We start from the raw sequence: 22,571 nt of genomic DNA on the forward strand, positions 1-22,571 counted from the left end.
CAAAGAAGCAGAACCAGGCTAGAAGCAGAACCACCTGCAAGGAATGGATAAAGAAAATGCGATATTTATGAGCATATAACGGAATACTATGAGACCTTAAAAATAAGAAATGCCGTCTTTTACCAAAACATGATGACAGTGGCGAACATCATGGTCAGTCCAACAAGCCAGACAGAAGTAAAATCTAAACTTACAGAAGCAGAGAGCAGAATGGCGACTTCCAGAGGCTGAAGGGTAAGGACATCAGGGAAATGATGCTTGAGCAATACAGAATTTCAGCTGGACAAGGAATAGGGTTGAGAGATATTTTGCATGCCATGGTGACCACAAAATAATATATTGTACATACATCTGCGTGAATCACATGTGTATATGTACATTCGGAATTACCAAGGAAGTGGATTTTGTGTTCGCATTTGAAAGGATGAGTATGAGGGAAAGCACACAGACACACGCTGATGTAACTTTCCCCCAGCGCACCTACATCCAACATCATGTTGCACAACATAAATAGGTACAACTGTCAATAAAAAGACTTGAATGATTATTTAAATATTACTTGGTATATATATGCACTATGTAAAGTGAACATAATTGACATTAATAATAGCTCAGGACATGGTCTGCTGCCATGTGTCACCTCAGGCTAATGCATTCAAAATGAGTGGCACGTTTCAGTAGCCAGCCATATAAAACACAGTGATGTCCCAGCCAGTCATTTCTTGAAGGGATATTCTTAATCTGTTCTTAATCTGTTCTCCGTGGTCCCCTCTAAGGTGATCCACTTTGCTCTGTGCAGAGGCCCTGGGCTCTAAGTGGCACAAGCATGCCACGCTGGGTACACAGGAGGCCACCCAAGTGAGCTGCAATGCTATCCGGTCTGCTCAGGCTGCTGGGTCTCACGCGGCTGTTCGTCAGCGGTGCTGCTTTCCTCTTGCAGAGCTAAACTGTTCATAACACACGGAGGCACCCATTTTTTTTTTTTTTTTTTTTTTTTAAGGTTTATTTTATTTTTATTACAAAGTCAGATATACTGAGAAGAGGAGAGATAGAGAGGAAGTGGAGCTGCCGGGATTAGAACCAGCGGCCATATGGGATCAAGGCGAGGACCTTAGCCACTAGGCCACGCTGCCGAGCCCGAGGCACCCATTTGCTCTAGGGATGTCTTATTTTACTTTTTCAGATTGTACGATACTTGAAAATTATTCTTGGGGCAAACAATGCTGTGACTTAGTGAGTAAAGCTGCCATCTGCAGTGCCAGTATCCCATATGAGTGCAGGTTTGTGTTCTGGCTGCTCCATTTCCAATTCTGCTCCATGTTAATCATCTGGGAAAAGCGCATTCCAGGCGAGACGTTAGCCACTAGGCTACTGCGCCAGGCCTGCCCTCTGCCTTTTCATTGAAAATAAATCTTAAAAAAAGTTGAAACTGCAGTGATCAGGTTGATGCTGTGGCTCAGCAGGTTGGGGTTACTGTCTGTAACGCTGGTCTGCGTCTTGGCTACTCTGCTTCCCATCCAGCTGCATGTGGATGAGTCTGCAAAGGCAGCCGATAGTGGCCTGACTAATGTGTCCCTGTCACCCACTTCCACATGGAAGACCCAGACGGAGTCCCTGTTTCCTGGCATGGCCTGACTCAGTTCCCTGGTCACTGAGGCCGTTTTGGGAGTGAATCAGAAGATGGAAGATCTCTTTCTCTCTCTAACCACCTTTGAAATAAATAAATCAACAAGCATTCCAAAATGCTCAGCTATACCTTTGAGACCAAAAAGGAGCCACGGAAGACAACAACAACACTGGTGCGAACAGGCGCTGGCGAAACTTCTCACACAGGCTACTGGCTGGAGTAGGCCTCTGGACCAACACTGACCTACCTATGATCCCGTTGAAAGAAAAGCCAAGTCATATTATCCCTTTGTTTAAAAATCAACACCCATCGGCTTCAAAATGCAGTCCAAGATCTGAACCCTACTGCCCTGCCACCCAGGTGCCCTGGCTTCTCGCAGTCTCTCTCTTTCCTACTTGCTTTCCTGTTGCCCTTACCCACCTGTGTCCCACCTCCCATGAGGATATCCTGAGGCCTGGGGTGTGTACCCTCTTATCCCTTGACGTGCTGATTTCTTCTTGCTGCTCAAGGCAGCTTCAGGAATTCTTCGTAGCCTTTCCCCTTCGGTGTCTGGATGCAGCCTCCTTCTGGGCGCCCATGACATGCAGGGAGTTTTTGCGCGTCCTGCTGTGGGATGCCTGAGGCTTATGCACTTGGGATAGCATCAGGCTGTGTGGGGAAGCTGATATCCACTCCAACGGGCAACAGGTAACTTCTAAGAAGACGTCCCTGAATTCAGAGCTTTCAGCTCTTTTCAGAGAGGAAATGAACTCACACGGCAATGGAAGGAAAGGCTTTCCATGTCACCATACGGCATGACTGTATCAGACTTAGTTCAGAACTGCTTCCTCCCTCGTTAAACGCTTTGATGAATTAAATGGAGAAAGCACACACCTGCACCGTCACGTTTTTCGCCAAGTGCATAAGCACAGTGCAGGGCCGCTGAGCAGACAGACAAGCCCCTCAGGTGCACATCCACACAGCTTACACCTCACAGGGCCTGCCTCACATGGATTGTTTGTGTGTTTGTTTGTTTGAAGAAGATCAATTACTGCTGCTGAGACTTTATATGTAATTACCCTGATCACTGTAATTATGTGGCAATAGCATGTTAGAAAGGCCAGAGCATCTGCTTACATCTTAATTTTTGGAGCCTTATTCCTGAACTGACACATGTCTGCTAAACGGCAATGCCAACACTTGCAGGCCTAGGAAACCAGCACGCGGGGAGGGACTTAGCTCAACGCGAGTTCCAAGCCTGTCGTTCACAGAGCCTGAAGCACCTTAAGGCCCCCTTAATATGGCAGGGTTTCCAACCCTGCTGGACCATCAGTAAGAAGGGGGGATGTTTCCTGCTACATCTATTGTGGGCAGGGCAGGTGGCACGTGATCTGACCCAGGACATGGGGGCAGAGAGCCCAGCACTCGGCACGCGATGATGGGTGATGAGCAGGTGGTGGCAGAGGGCCCAGCCCAAGGTTTCCCTAAGAATCCCAAGGACAATCACCAGCTTCCTGGACAAGTTCTAGCATGCTTAATTTTAACTTAATTAAAACTCATGCACATTCAAACAAATATAGTCTTCGCCTCCACTTCCTACCCAAAACTCATGTCTAGTACTATCATTTTATAAAATGCCAGCTGCTCTATGCTAATTTTTGTACAGATATAAGTCTGTTTAGGAAATGTTGGTATGCATGATCCAAATAATCAAATCAGAAAAGTGTTCTTTAGTCTACCTTATAAAAACTTATCTTACAAAGTGGCCATCATTCCTGGTGGAGGCTTAGAGAAATGAGTCAGACACTCATGTCCCACATTGCAGTGCCTGGATTTGCTACAAGCCTCTGGTTCCTAACTCCGGCTTCTTGCCGACACAGTCTTTGGAAGGCATGCTGAAAGCTCAGGTGCTTGGGTCTCTACCACCTACATTCCCAGATGCTGGATTGGGCTTGGCTCAGCTCCAGCTGCTGGGGGCACTTGTGGAATTGAATCAGTAGATGGCAACTGCCTGTGTCTCTGTTCAAAAAGCACACATGTTCAAATGATCCCATCACTGCAGAAAGCTCTCTTGTAAGGATATCTATTACAGCACGCTAGCAAGGTAGTGCAGCTACAAGTGCACAAGCTACTTGTTTAGTAGAAACCAATGTACAGATAAATGCACAGATTTCTGCTTCCAGTCCATAAGAACAAAACAACTGCATTTATCTTCCAGCTGGAAACTACTTACAATTGCTGGTCTGTGAGGCCATGGGCCTCTGGACATGGACACCAGACCATTAAGTCTGAGAGGCAGAAAATGAAGGCACGAAGCCCCTACCTGGCCCGGCACAATGTCGGGGGAGGCAGTTTGCAGGCTATGGCACAGGAGGAGGAGTCCAGTGAGAAAGGTCGTCTCTGGCTAGAGGAGCCGAGACTATGGGGCGAGGATGCCAAGGGACTGGAATTCACCAGGCAGAGAATCAGAGAAGTGAACATCCTCAGGCAGAAGATTCCAGAAGAACACGGCTAAGCACATGCACTTGGATGAACCACCTGAGCCCCAGGAAACACACCCCATTTGCATTATGGGAACCGTGTCCAGGGCAAAGCCAGCTCACCAGTGACCACGCGCCGGTCAGCAGGCATGAGACTCTCCGTCAGCCCTGGGCTCTGGATGGACGAGACGCTGTTTTGCACCACTACTAGCTTTGAAGCAGCGGGCCCTGACCCATTCTGGATCTACCTAACACGGATTACTAGCAACAAACTGCTAAGTACCTTGTTTCCCAGAACAAATTCAAGAAACGCTCTAGAGAGACTTCAATGTAGATACCCTGGCAAAGCCACATCCACCACGTATCACCGGGCATGCAAACAAGCAAGCAAATGCAATCTGTAATGAAGCCATCATTTAGATTAGATTAATAGAATGCTGGACATTATAGGGGAATAAAAACCAAACCAGTGCAGCTGAGGACAGCAAAGGACAGTTGCCAATGGGCATGGAGGAAGAAGACTAAGAAAGCTTGAAGGCCATGGAACTGATGTTTCAGAAGGGCTCATGACAGACAGCAGGAGGGAAAAAATCTTTCCAGGGGAGGGACCTCACAGTTAAAGAACCTGCCTCCCATATCAGCCAATCCAGGTTCAATTACTGTCCCTGGCTTTTGATTCCAACTTCCTTCTAGTGCACACCCGGGGGGCCAACAGCAGGAGGTGGCAATTCATGCAGTGCCCAGGCGAGGCCACTGCAGGGTCCTGTGACTCTCAGGAGAGACCTGGCCCCTGGCTCAGCTGGCCCAGGCCAGGCCACTGCAGGGTCCTGTGACTCTCAGGAGAGACCTGGCCCCTGGCTCAACTGGCCCAGGCCAGGCCACTGCAGGCACTGGTGGAAGCAAACAAACAATGGGAAGGTTAGTGTCTCCTCACTTTCATCCTCATCAAATAATGACAGTTGATTTCTTATTGGAAAAATGGCAAGGCAGAGGGGTGAGGTCTTAAAATACTAGAAAAAATACGTCCAGCTGAAATGCTCTGCTTCATAAAATATTGCTCAAACTGTTACTAGAAACAACTGACCCGGCTGTGACCCCCAACTCCAGATGGTGAGGATGTGTCCATGTGGGTCTAGGAGCTGTAACAAACATAACAGACCTGCTCTCTACAGAGTGAGGAGACCTCAGATGGGGGATGCAGGGAGCCATGGAAAACCTTTGGCTCTTCCGCTCAGTTCCGCTTTGAACTCACAGCTGCTCTAAAAATAATTTTTCCAGAAACTGGAAGGGGGGAGGGCAGAGGGAGTTTGGCAAAAAGCACAGGGGCCGTTGGGCGTGGTTTGTGGATTATGACAAATAAGTGAGTTGGGAGTGTGGATCTTCATGGCACAAGGCCATGATTTGTCTTTTGGAATTTAAAAACTGTCCTGAAGTAAAAACAGAAAAATAAATGCATGCATACATTGAACTAAAACGAACATAGGTGAAATAAAGTAACACCCATGAATTTGCATTATATAACATATGGTTTCACAGTGTTTGATCAACAGTCAAGTTCCAAAATATTAGCCATTTTTCATTTGTTAAGTATTATATTTGTAAAATCATTTATTTATTGGTAAGGCAGAGGGAGAGGGTAGAAGAGAGAGTTCTACTGGTTCATTTCCCAAATGCCTGTGACACACAGAGCTGGGCCAGGCCAAAGCCAGGAGTCAGAACTCCACCTTGCTGTACATGGGTGCTGGAACCCAGGTGCTTGGTCTATTGCCTGCTGCATTCACAGGCACATGAGCAGGAAGCTGCATCTGTAGCCACAACTGGATTCAACACTGACACAGGACTCAGATATTCAACTGGCAGCTTGGCCCACTGTGCCGCGACACCCATTCCTATATTTTTAGTCTCAACAGGGCATATCAAAATCTAGCAAAACCAGTGCATGCTATTCGGTCATTGTGCTTGAAACCTTTTCATAGATAGTTCATGTCTTAAGATTAATTTGCAACATCTGCCTCTGCATATGGACTGGCAAAAGTATACGAAAATATGTATCCCTGTAATATTTCTCCCGGCTTAGATGCCTCTCATTACTGAAGCGAGGACACAGATTAAAATGGCCCATTGAATGAAATAATTTATGTTTTCTTTTACTTTTGAGTAATCTGAATGTTGAGCACCAATTTTAGACTCCACACCAGGATATGAAGATTAGCTTGACTTTCCACAGAACTCAACCTCAATGCTTGACAATCATTGAAGGGAAATCAAGCAGAAACTGGAACTCATCTTTCAAAAATAATAGACTTGCATATTTTTGTGTTGTTTACAAAAGCCACGTGGTTATTCAGCCAAAGTAGCTCAGAATTCATTTTACAGAGTAGATGATTTCCAAATGTTGTGGAAGGATAAAGGAAGATGATGAGTGAAAAAGGAACAAAGAGAAAAAGCTTTCAAATTATAGCCTGGTAAAGCCACGACCACCTTGGGAGAAAAGCATTGTGGCAGCCTTCAACCCTGCTGCTGCTGGGAGACACGCTGAGCCCTACCAGCAATGCCCACAGGTCCCAGGCTTCGAACTGCCATCCAAACTTTGAACAAACACCTGGTGGGGCCTGATGGGCAGCCACGCTCACCGGGCTCTGACCCAGGGAATCTGTCCTAAAGCATGTGCATGTGTGCTAAACGCCACAGATTCCACACTCAGCAGCAGCCACACAAAAAAGCAGAATATTCACCGGAAAATGCCAGACATGGATTTGAAAACGGTAGGCATTCTTTGATGAACAACGAGAAAACCATGAGCAGTGACCTTCCACCAGGACCGCTGCAAAGTGCTGGACATGATCGGAAATGAAATCCTTGTCTAACCATCCACGCGCCGCCAGATGAGATGGTGAGTGGGTAATTCGGGTGTCACGGGAAGAACGAACCTGATTCCAGCAACAGAGACCTGGGATGGACAGACATGTCCGGCACCGCATCTCTAAGATGAATTATATCACAGAGAGGAAGAAATGAGCTGTTCTTGGAGAACATGTACTGTGAGAGTGTTTACAAAAAGGATCAGCCTGCCTTGGGAAGTTGATGAGCCAGGAAACAGGCAACAAACACCACACACAAGACTGAGAAACTGCTTCAAGTTGAAATCTTCCTCAATGAAGGGTACTGGATGAGGTGTGTATACAGAACGTGTATGCTGTACTGAGAATAATGATCAAAGCATAACAAAGAATTAGAAGGTGACACATAAAAGCATGGAACTAGGTGCTGACTAGCTCAGGCAGTAAGGAATCATGGCATTGATTACAGTATTGTTGTTGGCAACGCTGTGTGTCGGACAGACAATGGGTTATCTGCAGGCATACTTGCCCAAGATACCTCCCGCTGGGAAACACCGGTTGATTTTTGGTTATCCCATGTTTTAAAACATTAAAACATCTATCCCTTAAAAAGTCTTTCTCTGGTAAATGCATAGAAGGCATTATTGAAATAATGTGCAGGTTGTCATGTATGACAAATGTGTAGGTGAAACTTTCTTATTGTACCACACAGTTAAGTCAGCACTGCTCTACTAAATCCGGGGGTAGAGAGTCATCCCCACTTCTTAGCTCTGGAAGACTTAATGCAAGTTCTTTTAAACCACAGCCCGGGATTGTGATGAAAGCCATGGCTGGTATTAATGGCATGAAAGGGTCTCTGATACTCTGGGTGCTGTAGTGATCTAAGTCACAAAGTGACACAGCCCTCCTGCAAACCGTCAGTTGCTCACACGCTCACACTCCCTTTCGGCCGCCCGCTGTCTCCTTCACCGCAGACACAATTCTCAAGGTATCATGCCATAACCCTCATCCTTCCGCAAGGCTTTGAGCACATTAAAAGTCCCTTTCTAATTTGTTATCTAATGTTTTATAACTGTGGAGTTAGATAAGATCCTAAATAAAAATATATATTGCAGATAAACAGATCTGCCATAAATTAGGAAATATTCATAGATTATAAACACTTAGAAATATCATACAAATTTTTAGCTGACTTGAAACTTTTTATGATACATATTTCATATATACAGATTTAGCAGCATTCTGATACTTCTCACCCTACCATCTCTCTCCCACATCGCCACCCTCCATAAGAAACTATTTTTATTCAAAAGTTAAATTATGCTAAGTTGGACATCTTTATCCCACACCATATAAATACTCCCTGACTGACTTGCCACAAAAGCCACTTTTCAAGTACAAGTGCCTGCGATAAAGCCAGCCTTCTGTATTTTGTAGAAACCTGGCAAGGTTAGTCCTCTGAAAGAGGAAAGGAAAGGAGAAGAGGAGGGGACACAAATTAACTTATTAACACAAATATGAAAAGGAAAGGGGTGGCTCGGGACAGTCATATGGAACTCTGGAGCTGTAGCTCACAAGGGCAAGTTCATCAATTTTGATGAGTCAACTTCCTCAGAATTGTATAGCTGTGAACGTCTCGCTTGAAAGTCACACTAATTTTTGAGCTTTCATTTTTGCTGGAGACTTAAAATAGAAGACGACCTGCGGTCACAAATGAGGAATATCTGGCCTATTGGGATTCTGTTATGAGATTCGATGTTCTGCACTACTTTAACATTTTCCTTAACAAACCGGGATCTTTGATACACTGCACTGGGCAACGGGTTAGGAAAATGCTTGGGAAGGAGGATGAAGGCACAACCTTGATTATGGAATGGCCTTGGATCAGTAAGACAACAGACTGATGACCCATTATAAAGTTTTGGGTGGGGCCCATTGCGATGGCTCAGTGGCTAAATCCTTGCCTTGAACACACTGGAATCCCACATGAGTGTTGGTTTGTGTCCTGGATGCTCTACTTCCCATCCAGCTCCCTGCTTGTGGACTGGGAAAGCAGTAGAGGATGACCCAAAGCCTGGGGACCCTGCATCCTCATGGGAGACCCAGAAGAAGCTCCAGGCTCTTGGCTCCTGGTTTCAGATTGGCTCAGTTCCAGCATGTAGCCATTTGGGCAGTGAGCCAGAGGATGGAAGATCTTCCTCTCTTAATTTTCCCCCTATAAATCTGCCTTTCCAATAAAATAAATACATCTTAAAAAAAAGAAAAGGGCTTTGAGTGGAAATCTATACTGCTCATCTGACGTGGGCACAAGGAGACCCCAGAATGCGCTCGGAGGAGGGGGAAGTATGTTCTGTGTGACTGAGACAGGCCCCTCATAATGCTGCCACACCCTGTCCTTGCCATGCCCAGACACCAGAACATCCCCAAGGCTATTCTAGGAAACTTCTTCAGAGACGGAAATGGTAGGGCCCTCTCGGAGGGCACTCTAAAATCAGACTTCCCAAGAACAAGTTAAATCATTATTTTTTTTTTTTGGTGTTTTCAGCTCCTTGTGGCCAATATTCAAGCAGAAAGTCAAGTTCCAAGATTCAGAATCTTGGCATGAAATTGTTTTATGGACACTAAATGATCATATTAAAAATGCAATACAACTGTGAAAATATTGAATTGTTGTTTCAAAAAGTCCCCCATCTACTTTCCTAGAACAACAATAATCACCCTTGTTTCATGTGCATTGTACTGAATGCTTGAATATTTGCTTAAAATTATTTGGATTGGCCAGTTGGGGTGTGTTTTCCTCCTGAAGTTATTAGGAAGTAATTCAATATGTGCTTTCATTTCCCACATTGTTCTAAAAGAAAAATTGCAGCTCTCCAACTTTAAGTATGACTTTTATTTTCTTCTTGGAATTAGCCTTTCAGAGGCCGTGGCCGGTCCAGCCTCTCCGCCATCTCCAGCCCCGTGTGACCACTGTGCTCATATGAGAGGCCACAAGCCTGCAGGTCTCGGCAACTTCACCTGGGTGTTTTCCAGGAAACGGCAGAATGATAATCAGAGAGCAACACCCAAACTGCGTTTTAGAAATCTCCAGGGACTTCTGCTCCCTGGGATATCACAGCGCTGCTCTACCCATTCCAAAGCTACCGTCCAGGGCTAGTAATGACATCCAAACATCAAGAGCTCACCGTAAAGCAGGTGTGGGGTAATTACAAACCTCCTGGGACTGTAATGAGGATTAAATGAGATGCTGCCATGAAGCAGTTAGCACAATGCACAGCGCTAATGAATGCCCTTTAGGGCAAGACGAAATAGCAGACGCAGCCACCAGGGCTGCCTAACTGAAACCTGTGTCAGGACAACATGTGCCCCAAACTGCTTCCAGCAGTAATAGTACAGTGGGTGCAGGAGTCAGAGCTCAGAGCCCTGGGGCACCAGACTGTCCCGATGGTCTCCAGCGGTGATGGTCACCAGGATGGTGATCCCCAACTCACACAGGCATTCTGGCTGAATAAAGCCTACATATAAAACAAAAGTCAATGAAGAAAACATGAAGAAATGGACGAGGAGGGAATGGCTGGTGGCTGTCATGGGAGTCACTTCACCCGGTAATACAAACATTGGACTGTGAGCCAGACAGTCATCGGGGGTCCTTATTCCGAAGGGTCAGTCCCCACACCATACTATCTGAAGGCATGTAAGGAGGGCTGTATTGAGTCCCACTGAGCCCAAAGCACCCACCTTCAACTACGCCAGCTTATGTCAACACCACCTGCCTGGTTCTTCAGAGTCGATATGGCCACTTTCTGCTTCAAGAGCTGAGCTGAGCAGCTGTGTGAGAGACCACGGAGTCTGGCAGTCTAAACTCACGCAGTTTTGTCCACTACAGAAAATGGCTGCACATCACTGGGATGGGGTAGAGGGTTCTCATGACCCAGTGAGTAGTAGAGCAAATCCCAAATAAAGATGGACTTAGTTAACGTGATATGACCTTTAACTACGACTTAAGCTTCTCCAATATTTTACATTTCATTAAAAAATCTTTCAGACCCTTTACATTTCAAACCTCATTAACTCTTGTGCAATCAGTCAACCCTACGGAAGAGATGCAGCTGAAAGGTTGGACGTAGCAGAATTACCTGGAATAAAATGCAGCCTTTGCCAATGAAAGCTTTTAGGGTGTTAAGCATCCCCTGGACTTCCTAACTCACTCATCGTGAAGAGTTCTTGACAGTCATGGCATCACTAGCCTCCAAGGAAGTTTTCAGGAGACCACAACTGCCTGGTGAGGGCCAGCTCCACTGGACAATTTTAATCCAAAAATACTCAAACGTGTCTTCTTTTATCCACCTCCCCACACACAATTTAACGCACGCCTTTTGTAGCTGTGTCCTTTTAGCAAGCCAAATGATTCCTAGACTATTTCTAAGACAGATTTCATCTAATAACAAACTGAAGACACAGCTCCCAGGCTGTTCTCTGCCAAACATCTTGCTGCTTGCATGGGGCAAGCACCCTGTATCAGCCAAATTTGTCTATCTCATTAAAGAGCAAACCTTTTCACCCTGTGAGGTCATCCTACCCCCACCCAGCCAACCATAAACAACCCCTTAGATGGGAAAAGGGTATGGCCCCTTGCAGCCTGCCACCATGACCAGGGTTAGCCCCCAAGGCAGCTCCTCCAGATCCTGGAGAGAAAGGTTGGCATTTCAAAGAGAACTGGCCCAGTTCCAGAACACTGAATTGAAAAAAATAAGTATTACATTGTCTGAAGCACACCGACTATTAGAGACCTTGGGGAAGATAACTGGTGTAGACAAGACGTGTCTACACCACCTTCCTTGAAGAACTTCTCAGATCCATTTTTCCAGCACAATCATATATGCACATATTGAACTAACATGCTCTTCTTACTGGAGACAGAAGGAAGTGACAGCAAGTCAAAGGTTAGTGGGACTATGGAAGACTGTCACAGTCCCCCAAACAGGCATGCTCTTTACAAGGATGGAAGAGCTTGTAACAAGTATTGATTCCTTCCATTGGAAACGGTCTGCACTGCTCTGGAACTGCTCTGACCAACAGACTAGGGCAGTGTTCTGTGTTTTGGGTGCAGGCCTGGCTGTCAAGGCTATGGGCTTCCCTTGCGGTGTCCTGGAACCCTGACTCAGTGGATAGAAGTCTGGGAAATTCTGCTCGAGCAAAGAGGCCATAGGCGGATGGCACCAAACACAGGAGTGAAGAAACAGCTGCGTGCTCCCAGCCCAGCCAGATCTTAGCAAAAACCAGCTATCTGGCTGCAGCTGCAGAGCAGACTTCAAGCAAAATTGTTCCTCCGGAGTTCCAGTCCACTCACAGAACTGGAGTCATTTAAATTGCTGTTTCATGTCAGCATGTTTTTGACTGGTGTGAACAGCACTTGACCCAGAGGTTGACAAATCTGACTTTTTGCTGTGTGTTTGAAGTCATTCATTTCCCTCTGAGTTACATCCTAGACCTGTGCCATCGTTAACCTGAACGGAACAAGCAGCGTATGGTAAGACGTGCTATTTCCAAACTGCAGTGCAAGACGACATGTAAGAGAGATGAACCTTAACTTTGCAAGCTCTTATTGTTCACACTTGACTCCCTAAAAACAAGAGGCAGAATGAGAGAGAGAGAGAGAGAGAGAGAATGACATAGAGGGATGGGACAGATTTTGGTGTTTCTTCTTACAAGGATGTTGATCTTAACCATCAGAGACACTCTTATGACATGATTTAACCCCAGTGACCGTATCAGAGCCCTTCCCTGGGTTCAGTCTGCAGCCACGGGTAATCTGATCATGCACTGTGGCCACACACAGTAATTGTTCTGTTGCCCCTCTCGACGTTCCTACAGACCGAGGCTTGTGAAGCCTAACCACAGAAGGCAGGACAACCTAGTGCTCTCACCATCCCACCCAGAAGCTGCCAACAACACACATGGGGAACCAATCAACAAGCTCACGTCCACCTCTGGTCAACACAGGGCCTCTGGCCATCAGAGAATCTGAATGACAATCAGTTATACCAGCCAGGACACCACTGTGTAGGTCTGCAGAATCACTTTGACCCAGGGATCTGAGGGAAATGTCCATGATTCGGGATTATCACCATTTGGATTCCAGAAACAACGAACAGTGTTTCCAAACTGAAAAAAAAAAAAAACCCACATCTTGTTTTGTTGTTGTTCTGAGACCTTTGTGGTAACTGACAACTGAATTCCTTTTCTCAGACTCTGTAGTCATCTGAGATGATCTCAATGCTGTGGTGAGCTTTTGGGAGGCTCAAGAAGTGTTCACTGAGGCTCTCTCCAGACAGAACACATACTGACTGGATTCTGCTCAAGCGTTCCAGACACCAATCACTCCCCTTGGCTCAGGGTTTCTTATGCTATTTATTCCAAGCTCTCTTCACTGCAGAGAGAGGGTGACAAACACCCCACGGAGTCATCCCTGTGCCACCCATGCAGCTCTGGCACCAGAAGTTGCCTTTAGTTCAAGTGGGGACGTTAACAGGAGCCTGAAGATGGCTGCAAGGCGGCTGTCATTTCCCAGCCCTACCCTACTTCTTCCAGGCGTTACTTTGCTCTCTGTCTGGCTGAACAACCACTAATCTCCAACACCAGGTTACCTCTGAAGACATTCATTAAACATCTACAAGGCACAACATCGTAAGCTGTAGTGCTTGCCTAGAAGAAATTAAGAAATGCATGCATATGAAAAACCATATCTAATTTTAAGATATTACCTGCAAATGTCAACAAAGGTTACTTATCAAAGTTTAGTCCTGACACAATATATTACTAATACGAAAAGGGTAAAAACCACTTTGTAACCATGATGATTCAGAACATTGTGCACACATCTACGCAGAGAGAGCCACGTTCCTCACCCTCTTCTGGGGGAGCAGGCCACTGGGACAACTGCTTGCTGCAGATTCATGAAACTCCCAAAGGCTTTGAGGGAACCACCTGGGGGTTTTGTGTTCTCTGCAAGTTCACTTGGCTTGTCTAGGCTTTGTTGTACTTTCAGTGCTGGGCTGGGTGGAAACAAAGTGAAGCATTGTTCCAAAGTGTCTGGAGGCTCTCCCTGGGCCATGCACCAGTGCCTGGAGGCTCTCCAGGGGCCATGCACCATGCACCGGTGCCTCCCACCTCACCTGGATGCTCCTGGAGGCATGCTCTCTGCAGGCCTCACCTGTACTTACTGCCAGAAGTTCTGGATGCTGCACTGGCAAGTGCCTTCTGTGTCTGGTGGGTACTGATCCTGGGGAACTGCTTATCTGGGCAGCGCTTCCAAAGGGGTTAAACTGCTAACCAAACCACAAGTGACCAAGGCCTGGGCTGCTCCAGGACCTCCTGCTCCTGGCAGATCACCTCACCTTACCCCTGAGCCCAGGGTTGTCAGCCTAATCCTGTTTCCCATGAAATCAGACATGCAGGTTCTAGCCTGGGGATCCTTGGAAACCATGCTTCTATATTACCATTCTGATGCTCTAGGGTAGGTTTGGGAATGTATTACTTTAAACTGATATACTGGCAGGTTTTAAGTTCATGGGCACAAAGATTACCTGTTCTTAAAACGGGGGAAGGCTGATTTTTAATACATAAACTGTAATAGAGAAAGAAACTCCATTAACTGGCAAACATCCGTCAAGATTATGAATGGACTGGCACCCAGGGAACAGAGAGAGGCATGGCAGAATGGCTCTTACCAAAGGCCCCTGAACATGCAGTCACTGCTGACTGACCTCACATCTCCCATCAAAACAGCCCACACAGTTAATTCTTGCCTCCCAGTTTAATTTGTCCCTCTGTAATGCTCAACATGGCAGCCAATCCTATAAATTAACAGACAGCATGCCCAAGCTCTGGTTTATAAGTACTTTTAGTTTGTAAACACAAGTATCCTGTCTATTGGAACAGATACTCTGAAGGCAGGGCACTCGCATCACCATGAGTTTGAATCTCTGCTGTCTGTGCTGAGGACATGCTACCCTGACGAGACGGCACGACACTGAACTTGACACACTGAACTCGACACAGTGCCATCTTCAGAGTGCCTTCACAAAGTAGACCAGATGAATAATAAGCACCCGCTACTATTTTCTTCTAGAAAACACAAATGTCATAAAACAGAATTTTATAGTAAATATATCCTTAGTTTTGAACTAAATGTTGCAAATTTAGTGATTTATGTATTTTAATTTATTTTGTTTTTCTGGATGAGACAACAGAAAGTTTAAAATCTTCTTTAGATACATGGCTTACCCAACAGATTTTTCTACATGTTGCTGTATGATTAACTTTAACCACAAAATGTTAAGATTGTTAATAAGTCGTAAGGTAGATACTACTTTATAGTCATACCATCTCAAACTTCCATCTTATTTTCTATAGAATTACCAATAGCTTTCTCATCTTCTGGTTGACTATCCACCTTTTTAGTTTCTTAATGCTGAAAATACATTTACAGCATTTTCACCAAATCAATACTTCCTTCATTCAAAAATTGCCTCTCCATGGCTCCCCTGGGGGCAGAGGCAACACTCTGTGCCCAGCCCAGACATCAAGAGCAGTGCAGTGACGTCCAATACAGACATCAGATGCCGCGCAGAGCTGCAGCGTCCCACAGCAGCCTGGTCTGCAGTGAATATTAACGACCAGCAACTCACTGCCTGACTAGGCTTCCTCATGCCTATCAGTCACACTAGACTAAGCCTCCAAGTCAGCCAAGGCACGCACACAGAAGGAGTGATGCCGCTTTGGGCGAGTGGGTGCTCCCTGCAGACCATGGGATCCAGCACTGGGGCGAGAGGTCAGGCCTCTCCAACAGGAAGCTGCGGTGTGCGCATGTGTCCTGGCAGCGCCAGCCAGCCCCATGCACCACGTGGTTCTCAGCTGAATTTGTATAAAAGCAGAGTCAACAAGCTGCTTCTCTGGGGCAAATGAATATTTTACAGTGTGGCCTATTCTCTGTAACCACTGCCACACAAAGGGAGCCTCAAACAACATATTCGTGGTTATGCTCTAATAAAACTTTACTCACAAAAATATGTCGTGAGCTGGATTTGACGCATGAGTATAATTTGCCAACTCGTCAGCTGTATAATATTTTGTTTTTAGCTATAGAGAAGAAAAACATATATGTGTTTATTCTTACATCTGTTCACATATGTATTCTTCACTTAGATGATAAATGCATTCCTGTAAATTTTATGGGTAATAATTTTATAAATCTATCAAGTTAAGGAAATTTATAAATTTAAGGGAGTATAAAAATAGGCTCTGAGAAATGGGCTCAGCGTAGTTTAATGACCTTTCATCTAAGCTTTGCCAGTAGGGCTTTCCTTGATTCTGCAAACAGTTGGTTGACTCAAAACAAATACTAAGGGCAAACGTGCTTGCCATGGTAGTGTCAGAGCACGGGAAACTGTGGGCGAAACAGTGATCTGGAACAGAGCTGACCTTGACAGGAACTCCGCGAAGGAGAGGCGAGCAGGGTATCTGCACCGGGAGATCTTCACCACCTCCAGGACCCCAATGTACTGCAGCTGGGCAGACACGTAGAAGTTATCAAACGTATCTGGCAGCTTTGAGTTATTGGGCTTGATGCAATGAATAAAGTGTGGCGAGCACGTCTGGAGTTTTCCAATAATATCCACCAGCGACTTCTAAGGAGAGAAGTAAAACGCAGTGATTCTCCCAGCGCAGCACAGTGCCAAGCAGGCGTTCTTCAGCTAGAAGTCTCTATCTTCAACCCGTGACTCCCGGGTGTGTTACGCTTTTACTCACTGTGTGTGGGTGTGTGTTACCACTTTCGAAGGTACTCAAGCTCCCAACAATGGAGGAATAAACCTGTGGAGACTTTCCAAAGTTGGCAGAATCTAAAACTTCACTCACCCTGAGCTGTGATGCTGACGTGGTGGGGCCTCCTCTTCCCAGTCTTTGCACAAGCACAGATGTTCCTTTCCTTTTAAGTGACTGTGATGAAAGCAAGATGGGTGGTCAGAGGGGAAGACAGAGGGGTGAAGGGAAGGAAGGAGCAAAAGAACCAGTGAATTAATTTTAGTAGATTTTAGTTCAGGAAAAATGCAGCATTAATGATAAAATTAATACTCCATGATGACCAGGCAGCACTGTGAAATGGCACCTGCTCCTGCTACCCTTCCAGATACACAGCCATTGAATCAACCACATCTGCCACTAGTTGTCACCGGCCAGCAGCGACACTAACGACGAGGCACACTCTTGAGGGTCTGGGAAAAGCCGGAACCACAACCGGACCCCTTACTGCTAAAAGCGGCTGTGTTGATACCCTTCTCTGCGCTGCCTTTATCTCTGTTGGTCTTAGCTTTTCTCCCTGCTTCTCTAGCCCTCTCTGCCGCTTCTCCCATTCTTCTCCCCGTCCTTCTCCTCCTCGTCCCCTCCTTAGCTTTTACCGGCTGCTTTTATACCATTCTCCACCAATCACTTCTCCCCATGGGTCCACTTGGCACTACCTGATAGGCCAGTAGCAATGACATAATTGCAGTGAGGGCATCAGCCTATCCCTGTGACTTCCTGTTTACCTGCTGGTGAGACCAACCCCACTTCCTGCCCCTGGGCCAGCCATCATCCTGTGACGGCCTTTCCTATTCCGGGAGTGGCTTCGGCGGCCTGCTCCCCACAACCTGCTCCCATCATGATCTGAGAATAAGCACACCTTTGGTTCACTCAGGAAGACAAATTCAATAGCTTCTCTTGGTTACATTACTAATCACTCACACATCACAAAACGGAGCGAGCTTGCTTTGCAGCGAAGATATACACTGCTATGATACAACTTGATGCTCAAAGATTCACTAATTCAATGACTGTATCTGGGTTTGAAACTTTCTTACTCATGTTTCTGCCTCTCTTTTCCTTGTGCTTTAACTCCCAAAAAGGATTAGTAAATTACTCAGCTGTGAAAACTGACTATAGATTGTTTTTTTTTAATCTTCTAAGTGCTATTTCTTTTTTTATTATTAATTACATTGCATTATGTGACACAGTTTTATAGGCAATGAGATTCCCCCCACCCTTCCTCAAACCCCTCTCCCCCTGGTGGATTCCTCCACCTTGTTGCATTACCACAGTTCAAGTTTAGTTGAGATTCTTTCATTGCAAGCTTCTACTAAGCATAAAGTCCAGCATCTTATTGTCCAGATAAGTTCAACGGCTTGTTGGGGAGACCTTCCTGGTCTGAAGGTAGAGCCGGTAGAGTATCATCCCAATCAATTAAAAGCCCCAACATAACATCAGCATCAGTTTATACCATTATGCAGTTAATTGACATGGTATTGAGTAACCAATATGTTAAAAAAAAAAAAGAATACAAATTCTGAACCACATCCTGTGACTTCTTCATTGACATTTCAGTTTTACTTTATATACAACCAGGTTATAGATTACTATTCAGCTGTCTCATGTCTATTTTAATTTTAGTATTTAGCATTTTACAGCGTTGACGCATAATTCTGCTGAGCTTGGAAGATTTTAGGATAGTCTAAACTGGCTTGTAACTCTAACAAGACATATGTCAACAGTTGAGGTGCAGAACAGTTTTAGGAGGAGTGTGCAGAGAAATCTTCAATACCTTAGTGAGGAGTAACTAATCTTTGTGTCCCACCTAGTAAGGTATAAGTGAACCCACACTGCCCATTTCCTGTTTGATTCTAAGCTTTCCTTGTTGTTCTCTATCTATTCTAGATTTTTTGTTTGTTTGTTTGTTTATTTGTTTTTTTTCATTTCATAATTTTTCATTGTATTTTCCCATGAACTTTTGGCAATTCCACATATTTATGAATTTTGAGCTCTTTTTGCACCAAAATGTACTTTTTTTTAACTTTTTAAAATTAATTATTATGCATTATGTGACAGTTTCATAGGCTCTGGGAATCCCCCCACCCCTCCCCACGCCCCTCCCCCCTGGTGGATTCCTCCACCTTGGTGCAGTATTACAGTTCCAATTCAATCAAGATTCTTTCCTTGCAAACATATACCAAACATAGAGTCCAGCTACTTATTGTCCAGATGGGTTGAACAGTTTCTTGGGGAGACCATTTCTGGTCCAAAGTTAGAGCTGGTAGAATATCATCCCAGTCGATTAAAAGTCCCAATATAACATTAACAGCAATTTGTAACATTATGGAATTGACATGGTTTTGCATAACCAGTATGTTAAAAAAAAAAACAAAAAACAAGTTCTTAACCACAACCTATGATTTGCTCATTGACATTTCAATTTTAGTTTGTATACAGGACCGGCTGCTATATACCTTAAAATGGCTATAAGGTACCATTCAGCTGTCTCGTGTCTATTTCATTTTAGTATTTAGCCATTTGTTGTGTTGAAGTATAATTTTACTGATCTTGGCAGATTTTAGGATAATCTAGACTGGCTTGTAACTCTAACAAGACATTTGTCAACAATTAAGGTGCAGAACATTTTTTTTTGGGGGGGTTGTGCAGGGAAGTCCCCAACACCACGGTGAAGAGTGACTAATCTTCGTGTCCCACCCAGCGAGGCATGAGCAAATACATGCCAGCTCTTTCCTGTCAGATTCCAAGCTCTACTTTTTGTTGTTTGTCTATTTATTTTAGGTTTTTTTAGTTTGTATGATTGTTTGTTTGCTATGAGGGGTTTTTGGAGTGATCCCGATGGTCATTGCAAGGGAGGGTGGGGGTCCAGAGGTGGAGCCAGGCTCGGACCAGAGAAAGCTCTCCTCCCTGGTCCCGAAGAACGTTTATTGTTCTTCTGTTTCTGCGGACCGCTCAGGGCTTCTGGTTGTCTTTCCGATGATGTTGGTTTCTGCACGGTAGTGTTTGGACTTCTTCCATCCCCAGCGGAAGCTCTGGTTGGGGGTGGGTGACCTCAGAGTACTCGGCCTCCGAGGGCATCCAATTCCCTGTGACCTCCTTGGCAGCTGGGATATAGTCCTTGTTGCTCGTATTAATAGTTTGTGGTGAAGGTCTGGGAGTCTTCATGGTTGGGATCCAGGCTTTCTCCTTGCCACCTGCTCCACCCTGGAGTGCCCCCCTGCTCCATGCACATGACCTCCTGTTAAGAGGTTGTAAGGATCACACCCGATTCCCCCCTCATGCATTGGTATAGTAGTTTTACTATTGTTTAGTGCCGCTTTGAATCTGTTGTCTATGAATTACCAGATTTGATCTTGACAGGCTATATTGTACTTTTTCCTCACTTTTTTTATGGTCCTGAAAGGCTTCCCTGCACTCCCCCCCCATTACGGATTAACATAGCGTATTGAGGGTATAGTAGGTTTTACAGTTTTTCGATGTAGATCTTAAATATTCTGACATTAATTGTTGGTTTATAGATTATATCGCATTATCTTATTGTATTGGATACAGGTTGTTAGAGATTGCAATAATATTACAATATACAGGTACTATTTTTCAGGTTGTCATCTTTTCATCTCAAATTAAGGCAAACATGTGGTATTTAACCTTTTGGGATTGGTTCATTTCTCTTAGCATGATGGATTCCAGTCGGGCCCATTTGTCCACAAAGAACTGCATTTCATTTTTTTTAATAGTATAGACTGTTTTTTAAAACAAGTAATTATATGTGGCTCCTTAAAAAGCATACAAATAACAAAGATTAAATGTTAATGGAGATTTTAAAAATAATTGGTGGAAAAAGCCAACCAGAAAAGAAACAAAAGGCAGACGATAATTAACTCAAGCAGGGGCAAAGGGAGACCTCACTCACTGAAGTTTGAATCCTTTTCACAAACTCACAGAGACTTGGACCAACCCAGCTCTTGAGCCGATATCATTGTCCTTAAAAGTCCTGGTGTAAGAAAAAGTTGTGATAAAACATTCTTGTCAGCTCGGTACTCTTGCTGCTGTGTGACAATAACCTACTGGCTTCCACCAGGCTGAAGGGATTAACTGAACTGACGGGCGAGAGTAAGAGCAAGCGCTTGGCCTGAGATGGCTGCTCTCTAGAAACACAAGGCAAAGCATGAGGCTCCGACGCGGAGCGGTTAAAATTCTACTTCCGCGTCTGCTGGGTTGGATGGGCAGGGACGAGGCCAGCGGGAAGGGAAGAACTCCGGATTGCAGGGCTGGAACACTGGCAGGAGAAGCATAATGAATAAATCTCCACTCCGTGACAGGGAGTACTCAATTTCCCTTTCTGAGTGGAGGAGCAATGGTGAATTATCTCCCTCCTGCAGGCCGTGAGGGAGAAGACTAAGGGCTTCTGCGCCTCACGCTGTTGAATAATTGAGGTTAAACATCACAGTGCTGAGGTGTGCGCGGATTCCCTGCTCTTGATTTTCCGGGAGAGTGAAAACGAAAGGGCAGGCTGGTTCGGGAGAAAACACAGCAACACTCAACAAGGGCAGGCCGGGCTCTGCCTCTGGGACGTAAGATGCCGGTTTATGTGCCCTGAGACAGAATTCGGGAATCACTTAGTTCTTAAGCAACAAAATCAAAGGGTCCCTACTCTAAACTGTAGACACACACGTGCATGCATTCTCTCTCTCTCTCTCTCTCTCTCTCTCTCTCTCTCTCACACACACACACACACACACACATTCCTGACACTGGCCTGATAAGCAGTTGGTTCTCATTCTGCATTGACTTTGGGTGTAAACTAAAGTGCCCTCCAGCTTGTGCACCACTCTCCTAGAAGATGGGTTCTCGACGGATCTCTAGACACCAGCACGGCCACCCAGGACACGTCTGGCCCTGGGTTCCTGGGGAACCTAGGACACTGCACAGGGGAGTCCAGAAAGTTTCTGGAAAAGGAAGCTACCTCTGCGTTGAGCCACAGATGAAGTGTAAACAGAGTGCTACACAGTTCCAAAGTAACATGAGCACCCCAACCCTTGTTTGTGAATTGCCCACTCCAACACTCTGCTGTACACTCCCCTCTCCTGGATGGTTTCATCTGAGGCATGAATCTTTTCCTGGCATTCTTTCTACTACAGTATCAATTTCTTCCTGCTGGTATTCAAACTCACGCCTCACCAGTATACTAAGCAAACTTCATAACAACCAACATGTCACAAAAACCCCTACCTTGCTGAGTTCGAGATAATTCCTGTTTTCTCCAATAATGGAAGATGCCGTGCTTTTCTTGTTGAGCTGGGTGGATTTATGTCCTCGGAATTTAAAAGAGGGACAGGAGGGAATGAGCGACCCCGTCTGTGATAGCTTCGACTGGAACAAGTGATGGATCACGACATTTTCACTAGCTGGGAAATAAATAATTGAATATTGTAAGTGGCATTAAAATCATTATCTCTTTGAGCATAAAATCCTTCCCTCACGCAAGTGCCTTCACCTCACCACTAAAACACCCCGTAACTGGTGTGGTGGCTGGAGCAGTCTGCTTTCCCTGCACCCATCTCAGCCCCTTCCCTACTCACTGACCCTCACTGCCCTTGCCCACTGCTGCCTACTTGTGCACCTGGCCCATGGCTCTCTGACTGAGTAAGCAGGTCTTGAAATTGGACTTTTGTGCCACCGTCCCCGCTGCGGCAGAATGACTCCAAGAAAGCCTTCCTTGACATGGCACTGATCTTAGAGTGTCTGTAAACCCCAGGGGACAGTTGGCTTCCTCACTACACA

General features: G+C 45.4%; 1 protein-coding gene across 2 annotated transcripts in view; it reads right to left on the bottom strand.

Annotated features, from left to right (window-relative positions):
- MYO16 (myosin XVI) overlaps nucleotides 1-22,571 on the bottom strand; it is a 375,466-nt gene that overhangs the window by 93,148 nt on the left and 259,747 nt on the right. For both annotated transcript variants that reach the window (XM_058670587.1, XM_058670588.1), the window contains 3 exons: nucleotides 22,020-22,195; nucleotides 16,845-16,925; nucleotides 16,410-16,615 (listed from right to left, as the gene is read on the bottom strand). In XM_058670587.1, the coding sequence (XP_058526570.1) occupies nucleotides 16,410-16,615; nucleotides 16,845-16,925; nucleotides 22,020-22,195 (463 nt within the window). The remainder of the gene's footprint in view (nucleotides 1-16,409; nucleotides 16,616-16,844; nucleotides 16,926-22,019; nucleotides 22,196-22,571) is intronic.

Source organism: Ochotona princeps, chromosome 12 (genome assembly GCF_030435755.1).
Source record: "Ochotona princeps isolate mOchPri1 chromosome 12, mOchPri1.hap1, whole genome shotgun sequence".
NCBI classification, from domain to species: Eukaryota; Metazoa; Chordata; class Mammalia; order Lagomorpha; family Ochotonidae; genus Ochotona; species Ochotona princeps.